Source organism: Oryctolagus cuniculus, chromosome 5, assembly GCF_964237555.1.
Source record: "Oryctolagus cuniculus chromosome 5, mOryCun1.1, whole genome shotgun sequence".
In the NCBI taxonomy this organism is placed as follows: Eukaryota; Metazoa; Chordata; class Mammalia; order Lagomorpha; family Leporidae; genus Oryctolagus; species Oryctolagus cuniculus.
In genome coordinates, this window is record NC_091436.1 from 37,116,222 (window position 1) to 37,124,646 (window position 8,425).

An 8,425-nucleotide genomic window follows, 5' to 3' on the forward strand; every position below is an offset into this window, starting at 1 on the left:
GCCAGTTTTTCTCAATGTCTGATACCTGATCAAGTCATCTTTTTTTAGGGGGGATAAAACAACAAAAAACAGAAGGAAAGGAATGCAGAGCACCCACAGTTGACATCTTACAAGACTTAACCAAACGACCTGTAAAAATGATGCCTGAGTAGACACACACATACCTTATTTAGCTTGGTAAACAGGACTCAGTAGCCAACTTAGTGAATTCCTCATTTTGGGGGGTGGCTTGGGATGCCTCTAAAAAGCATCTGCTAGTTCAACACTTGCTTACAAGTCAAAATTAGTGCATCTTACCATTCTGCACACACATTCAAAGGCCTTTTTCTCCCAATTCTGACCTGCTGTCAATCAAAAGAGTTGGGATAAGTCAGAATTGGACAAAGTTAGAAGCCACTATTTCCACTTTACCACCCAGGCCCACGCAAACATTTGCTGAGTCATTTATAATAGTACAAGAATTCAGATTCCATGGCATGAATTAAGGACAGAGTGTAAGCATTTCCCTTTGAATTTCCTGGCACTTGATAGTCTGTATCACAACAAAAACATACTTTTGAGTCTATGAATGTCTTGGATATCATTTCGTATATTCATTCTCTCTTTCTCTGTAGAGGTGGAGGGGATCTATCTCTGTCTGTGTGTCACTCTCCTAATAATCTTCTATTTTAACCCTTTCAAAACAGTTGTGATCATAAAGCCTCAACCTAACATAATACACAACACATTCTTAGTGGGATTTCACATGTTTGATATATTTCAAGATGCTTATTTTCTCTTAGTCAATATTAAAATCTCTCACTTGAAACTAACCAGGAACTTGTTTTTGAGACTTTGGTTTTACTATAAAATTCACATGGTCCTTCAAACTCTTTATAATATGTCTTGAAATTCTTACCAACAGAGCAGAATGCTAATACACCTACTATGTATATAGAGAAAATCAAGAAAGACCCAGAATATAAAGGACCAGTTCCTTGAGAAATCAATCTACTCAACCCTCATTGATCATTATGAAATTAGAAAATTCTCCCCTTCATCTGATAAATGCAAGCTTGGGAATAATATGGCTCCTATTTGTGACTTGCTTAAGTTTTGTGAATGGCAGTTCTAAGAACACAACCCTGGTCACCCAGTTCAGCAATTTATTCCTTCCATGAATGAAAGTCTCCCCCTGCATGCATGAAGCTGGTAATGGCAACATTCAGACACGGCTGAGGATTAAAAAAACAAAAATCCCCATCCATTCTCCCACCTATCTCAAGCTGCAAGCCATGAAAAATTGCCAAGGAGCCCACATCCCACCCTAGGTGAGACTCAAGCTTCAGATCCCTACACTGCCCCATCCAATCCCCACCTTTCCAACCATTAGTGGTAGAAATAATTGGAGGTTTAGGTCTTGAAAGATTTCACTGTGGCTTCCCACATATTTTGGACTTTTAAAATCATCCACAAGGAAGAAACAGTTGGGGGCCAAGTTGCCTTTAATACACACGTGGTTATTAACATAATTTGGAATGTTCCTTCTTTAAATAGGAACTCTCAGGCCTTCTCTCTTTGAGGAATGCTTGGAAAGAACATTAAATAACAATGATGAAAATTCTTCCAGAGCTCCACAGGCCCCCCCTTGGCCAGTCATTCACACTGTTGACATGCAACTACACTGTACAACATGTGGCTGCTTAAGGCGGTAATTGTGCACAGATGATGTGGTCTACACTGAAGCTGGAGTGGTTATTTTTTTTTTCTTGGCTATTTTTTAATCCATGGATTCAAACTTGAAAACCTTGCCCAGTTTAAACAGGCTTTATTCAACATATAAATTTATTATGCATTGTTGCTAAAGTTGGTGCCATCAAAGACAGGCATACTTAGACCTGTATCCTGAAGTATCAACAACTGAGAGGAATGCACTCCTTGGTAACACCAGTGTCATACCATGTGGCATTAGGGAAGACAAAAATGGCCTGGCCCTAGGATCACTGTCTTTATATAAAATGGTAACTGGAGATACTAGCAAACAACCACTAAACATCACAGATTCTAGATGGAAGCACACTGAATTAACTGGACCACTGGGGAAGCTAAATGGCAATTTGAAATTGGAGATATGCTTCAGTTTACGGGTCATATTTGACATCTGTACATAAGCAGGGGGGACAAAACCTATTCTTTCCTGGCTCCAACCTTACCCATTAGCTTACCTGTTCCTTGGGTAACCAGAAGTCACAACCCCTGTTTATAGATATGTAAGGAGTCACTAAAAATATAATTATTCACAGACACTCTTCTAACCGGATATAATGACCGGGTGCACTGTTGTTACATAACCGCCTTTTTTACCTCAAGTCAAACCAAGTCTAATGCACAGTTGAAGATTACAAGTTTCAGTGCAAGAAAAATCACTTCTCCAAGACCCCAGAACAGCAGTGTTTAAAATACCCCCAATGAAACCCAAGCTTCCTGCTGGCCTCCTGCTGTCGGTTCCACTCTTCCCATTGCTGTGTTCCCATCCTGACACCCAGAGCCTGCGACTTCCCAACACATCATCATTTGCTGGGAGGTAACAATAGACACATTTTTCTGGAAACACTGATGTCCATTCATCCCCTTTCCCTCCCCACACCCCTAACAATGCAACTCCTACAAGTATTAAGAGAAAGCAAAGCAAAAGTGCTAGAAATCTCCCCCAGGACACCGCATCCATACACAGAGCCCCCACCCACCCCCACTCCCCCTTTGTTCCCTTTCTTGTCTGCCCCTGGGCGACCAAACTGTCAACTGCAATGACAAAGGATGGAATTCCCACACTTTGGAGATGAAATTCAGGGTTGTGCAGGTAGACATCTCGGGGATTTCACATGGTTCAAAGCCAGGTCCTGGCTTTCTGCTCTCTGGAGAGTTTCAAGGGCCTATAGCTTCTAAAGCGAAAACTCTTGCAGAAAAAATCGTAAAAAGGAAACCCTTTCGCATTTTGGGAGGACTCCCTGCCGTTTGCCTCTTCAGCTACCTACCTACCTCCTCAAAAGGGATTTATGTCAGCGGAGAGCGCGAGGCAAAGCTCTTAGAAACAGAACTGGTCTAAAATCGAATAACTGCCGATGTGTTTTCAGTGATATAAATCAGGAGTGGTGCGAAGAGGCTAGAGGGAAAAAAAATCCTATTTGGTGCTGGAAATACTGCGCCTTTTTTTTTTTTCCTGGCGAGCCGGAGTGTGCCAGCTTTTTCAGACGGAGGAATGCTGAGTGTCAAGGGGTCAGGATCAATCCGGTGTGAGTTGATGAGGCAGGAAGGTGGGGAGGAATGCGAGGAATGTCCCTGTTTGTGTAGGACTCCATTCAGCTCATTGGCGAGCCGGGGCCGCTCTGAGCGTATAAAAGCCTCGGGCCGCCCGCCCCAGCCTCACACAACAACTCTTCCCCGCTGAGAGGAGGCAGCCAGTGCAACTCCAACCGCAGGCGACCGACCGCCTCCAGCCCGACGGCAGCCGCCCCGGCCGACAGCCCCCGAGACCACAGCCCGACACGTCCAGGCACCCACCTCCGGCCACAGCCTGCGTCCCGGCTCCGGCCCAGCGCACCGCGCCCACTTCGCCGCCGCGCACTCCGCCCCGCCGCCCGCTCCGTCCACAGCACCCAGACCATGGCCGCCGCCGTGGGCCCTCTCCGCTTCGCCTTCGTGCTCCTCCTCGCCCTCTGCAGCCGGGTAAGCTCAGGGAGCCTCCGCCGCAGCCAGCGGCTGCCGGGGAGGGACTCGGGGCCGGGCGACGCCGGGGGCGTGCGCACCGAGCCGAGCACAGGCTGACCGCCCCTTCCTCCCTGCAGCCGGCCGCCGGCCAGGACTGCGGCGGACAGTGCCAGTGCGCGGCCGCGCCGGCGCCGCGCTGCCCGGCGGGCGTGAGCCTCGTGCTGGACGGCTGCGGCTGCTGCCGCGTCTGCGCCAAGCAACTGGGCGAGCTGTGCACGGAGCGCGACCCCTGCGACCCGCACAAGGGACTCTTCTGTGACTTTGGCTCGCCGGCCAACCGCAAGATCGGCGTGTGCACCGGTAAGACCCCCGCGCCGGTGCCCGGTCACTTCCTCCCTCAAAAGCCCACCCGCTCGCTCGCCCGCTGGACCTAAAAACCCCTAGACTGGAGCCCCTTTCTGCAGCTGCTTGCAGCCCGCCCCCTGCAGCCGGATCCTAACTTGCATCCCAGCTGCGCGTTTATAAGTTAACAAGTCTGGGAACGGGTACCTGACCTCTGCATCACCCCCTCCCTGCTTTCCTTCCTCTCCTTCAGCCAAAGATGGAGCTCCCTGCGTCTTCGGTGGCACGGTGTACCGGAGCGGAGAGTCCTTCCAGAGCAGCTGCAAATACCAGTGCACTTGCCTGGATGGCGCGGTGGGCTGTGTGCCCCTGTGCAGCATGGACGTCCGCCTGCCCAGCCCGGACTGCCCCTTCCCGAGGAGGGTCAAGCTGCCCGGGAAATGCTGCGAGGAGTGGGTGTGTGACGAGCCCAAGGACCACACCGTGGTTGGCCCTGCCCTGGCCGGTGAGTTGAGTCTTCCTCTAAGTCAGTGTGATGCCTCACCCCCACCCCTACCCCGGCCACGGGAGGTTGAGTCCTGAGGATGCCAAGTGCCAGGGGAAATGTCTTCTGCTGGCGTTTCACCTTGTGTTTGCGTGCTCTGTTCTCACAGCCTACCGACTGGAAGACACATTTGGCCCAGACCCAACCATGATGCGAGCCAACTGCCTGGTCCAGACCACAGAGTGGAGCGCCTGTTCCAAGACCTGCGGGATGGGCATCTCCACCCGGGTTACCAATGACAACGCCTTCTGTCGGCTGGAGAAACAGAGCCGCCTCTGCATGGTCAGGCCTTGCGAAGCTGACCTGGAAGAGAACATTAAGGTACCTGTCCGCTTCCTGTTAACTCGTGTTCGTGGGACGATGATAGTGGGTAGCACCAAAGTTAGGTCTCCTCTCACCGTCCTTGTTGCAATAGGAGCGTTATCTCCAAAAATATCTAACCATGGAGCTGTTTGGCTGGAATGAGAGATTGTGTAATAGGAGCCACAAATTTTCCGCTACAAAACCCTCCATAGTGTTAGTTAATTCAAGGCATTCCAAGAGAGGCCGTGGCTATTTTTGGAAAACTGGCACTTCACAAGCTTTCTCTTTTCAAAATACAACAGACCAGAGCTCAGAGTAGAAGAATGCCACTTCCTAGTGGCGCCACTGACTTTTCTCTTCTCCCCTTGTTTTCCTTAGAAGGGCAAGAAGTGCATCCGTACCCCCAAAATCTCCAAGCCGGTCAAGTTTGAGCTCTCTGGCTGCACCAGCGTGAAGACGTACCGGGCTAAGTTCTGCGGAGTATGCACCGATGGCCGATGCTGCACCCCACACCGAACCACCACCCTGCCGGTGGAGTTCAAGTGTCCTGACGGCGAGCTCATGAAGAAGAGCATGATGTTCATCAAGACCTGTGCCTGCCATTACAACTGTCCTGGGGACAATGACATCTTTGAGTCACTGTACTACAGGAAGATGTATGGAGACATGGCATAAAGCCAGAGAGTGAGAGACATGAACTCATTCATCAGGCTGTAACTTGAACTGACTCACATCTCATTTTTATGTAAAAAATGATTTCAGTAGCACAAGCTATTTAAATACGTTTTTCTAACTGGGGGAGAAACAATTCCTACCAAATTCAAAACATTGTGCCATGTCAGACAAATACTCTTATCAACCCCAGACACTGGTTTGAAGAAAGCTTAGACTTGACAGTGAGACTAAATTAGCGCACAGCGCCAGAATGTGTACAAAGGTGTGGCTTTAGGAGCACAGAGAGGCACCAATAGAACAGCTAGGACGATCAGATGGCCTCTGAAAGTAGTAATATACCAGCTATTTGGAGTGTGATTATAGATGGAAATATTTAGCATGCTCGCTGACCTGCCTTTAGCTCCAGCGACAGCTAGGATGTGCGTTCTGCAGCCATTATGAGACTGAGTCAAGTTGTTCTTTAAGTTGGAACAGCAGATTCAGCTCTGACATTCTGATTCAAATGAGTGTTCAGGAATCAGAATCCTGTCTATTAGACTGGACAGCTTGTGGCAACTTAATTTGCCTGTAACAAGCCAGAATTTTTTATTGATATTGTAAATATTGTGTGTGCGTGTGTGTATATATATATATATATTTGTACAGTTATCTAAGTTAATTTAAAATTGTTTGTGCCTTTTTGTTTTGTTTTTAATGCTTTGATATTTCAAATGTTAGCCTCAATTTCTGAACACCATAAGTAGAACGTAAAGCTTGTCTGATAACTCAAAGCATGAAATGGATACTCGTGGAAATTCTGTTCAGAGTAACAGTCCATCCAAACAGACAATTTGCTGAAGGTGAGGCAGTGATGTCCTTGGAAGTCTGATTTCTATGTAGGAAATGTGGTAGCCTCACTTCATGCACAAATGGCCTTTATTTAAAAATGAGTGGCTCTATGTTGTAGCTGATCAGTCTTTCCACCTGGAAGCATTTGTTTCTACTTTGACTATGACTGTTTCTGGACAGTTTATTTGTTGGAGAGTGTGACCAAAAGTTACATGTTTGCACCTTTTTAGTTGAAAATAAAGTATATATTTTTTCTATAGAGGACTTGGTTCATTTATGTTAAGATAATTCCCAATCTTTTTTAAATTGATGAATCAATAGGATTGATAAACATACTTCACACTAACTACGCATCATAGACTTAAAGGCATGCACGTCACATGGAGTACATACATAGTTTTCTGCACTCTAGATGACTTCTATCTCCATCATCTACAAGGGCACCTTCTACATTTAGTGCCTCTCTGACCACTGTAGGTTAATGTTTCCAATCCTTCACATCATAAACTAGTCTATGAACTTTGCACATGGAAAATGCGTGAATTTTTTTTTTAATTTGTAGGCTGTACTGTAGGTCTGCTTCTGAAGTTTGGTATCTTCCTGCTAAATCCGAAAAGTATAAAATGAAATCTACAATAAATGGGACAACTAGTAAGTCTTCCTTCGATAGTTTTGTGTTCAGTTGCCATGATAAGCAATGATAAGTAGTAGTCTCCAGATCAGTGGATCCTGCTTACCAAGTGGCTTCTAAGTGATCCAATGAAGTTGTTCAATAGTCCTGTTATAGAAATTATATTTAATATATGCAGGCTTCTAAAAGAAAAATGAACCAAAGTGAATGACAAAAGAAACAATCAAATGGTAACTAGGAGCCCCTGCTTTTTTCAGGTGAGGAGAACAACTTAAGTCCAAGGGAAAAAAACAGTTGCAGACAGATCAGCGTGTCCCAGGGTAACTGGCAATGTTGTAGTGCCAGTGTCATTCCGAGAGACAAAAATACACCTGAAAAATAAAGACTAGTTCTACAAACAGTGCCCATGCCACAAATCAAAGGGAAAACTTCCGTATTCAAAATGTGAACTGTATTTCTGGTCAAAACATTGTTTTAGGATATACCTAACTATGTATATAGCAACGCTGTCAATAGTAGCAACCTCCCCACCCCAGATACACAGGCACACACACACACACACACAGAACACATTGCTAGCTCCAATTACTTTCTGTCAATTGACTTCAAGCTGCAAAGATGAAAGACCATGGTAAACGAGCCTGATTGTTCTGAAAGGAACTGGAGCATTGTAGAAGGATGGAAATAGTAGTAGAAGCACAGATTTCAGATTTTCTAAGTCCCCTTAGAAAAATAGAGTGATTACATTGCAAATCATAACCCAAAGAGCAATATTTGAAACAAAATCAGGAAACTCGCTGACCCCCTTCCCCAAGTATGCATGAGGGCAAACCATCGAGTACCATAAGGCCTATACTATGTCTGCATGTGTGTGGGAAAAAGCAGAGCGAGTCCAGATATTATCCAAGGCTCTTGAAAACAGGGGAGCTCCAAAGCAGCCAGCAAGTGTTGGCTAGTGAGAGAGGAGGCCACTTTGAGAACAGCAGCTGGAACTGGCCACGGTGTTGGCCACTTCAAACAAACTTACAAGCCAGGGCTGTTTTCCAAGACAGGACCCCCGCACACACACTTGGGAGTGGAATAAAAATTGAATAGATCAGGGATAATGGAGACATTGAAAGAGAGCATCCATACACAAATGAGGCAAACGGAGATTCAAATCTAAGGAAATAAATGGCCATGTTTTAATATTGCAGGAAGAGAAGAAATTTAGAAATCCTATGTAAATCAAGCCTCCCACCAGAACAAAGTTCAGGAAAATGAATGTCATTGAAGTTAAATGAAATTATCAAAGCCAAATCTCACAAAAGTTGCTCTCTGAATTTAAAAAAAATGAAAAAATAAAGGGCACAATAGCATCCCCACAGGTAGTAAAAGCATTCATGAAATACATGTTCACAGAACATAGAAAAATG

At 45.9% G+C, this 8,425-nt stretch overlaps 1 protein-coding gene and 1 long non-coding RNA gene across 5 annotated transcripts in view; one reads left to right on the forward strand and one right to left on the reverse strand.

The window, feature by feature from the left end:
• The window catches only part of LOC103349888 (uncharacterized), an 85,159-nt gene extending 82,495 nt beyond the window's left edge, over window positions 1-2,664 (reverse strand). Inside the window, exon 1 of one of the 4 annotated variants that reach the window (XR_011388521.1) lies at window positions 165-2,647. This is a non-coding gene — a long non-coding RNA (uncharacterized lncRNA). Of the gene's footprint in view, window positions 1-164 lie in introns of all 4 variants that reach the window. The other 3 variants (XR_011388523.1, XR_011388522.1, XR_011388520.1) reach the window with 3 other exon arrangements.
• Window positions 2,665-3,387: 723 nt separating this feature from the next.
• Window positions 3,388-6,638, forward strand: CCN2 (cellular communication network factor 2). The gene is made up of 5 exons (XM_051854328.2): window positions 3,388-3,705; window positions 3,825-4,047; window positions 4,283-4,534; window positions 4,683-4,894; window positions 5,255-6,638. Exons 1-5 carry the CDS (start codon window positions 3,643-3,645, stop codon window positions 5,549-5,551), a joined length of 1,047 nt encoding a protein of 348 aa, XP_051710288.1. The 5' UTR covers window positions 3,388-3,642; the 3' UTR covers window positions 5,552-6,638.
• Window positions 6,639-8,425: the final 1,787 nt, after the last annotated feature.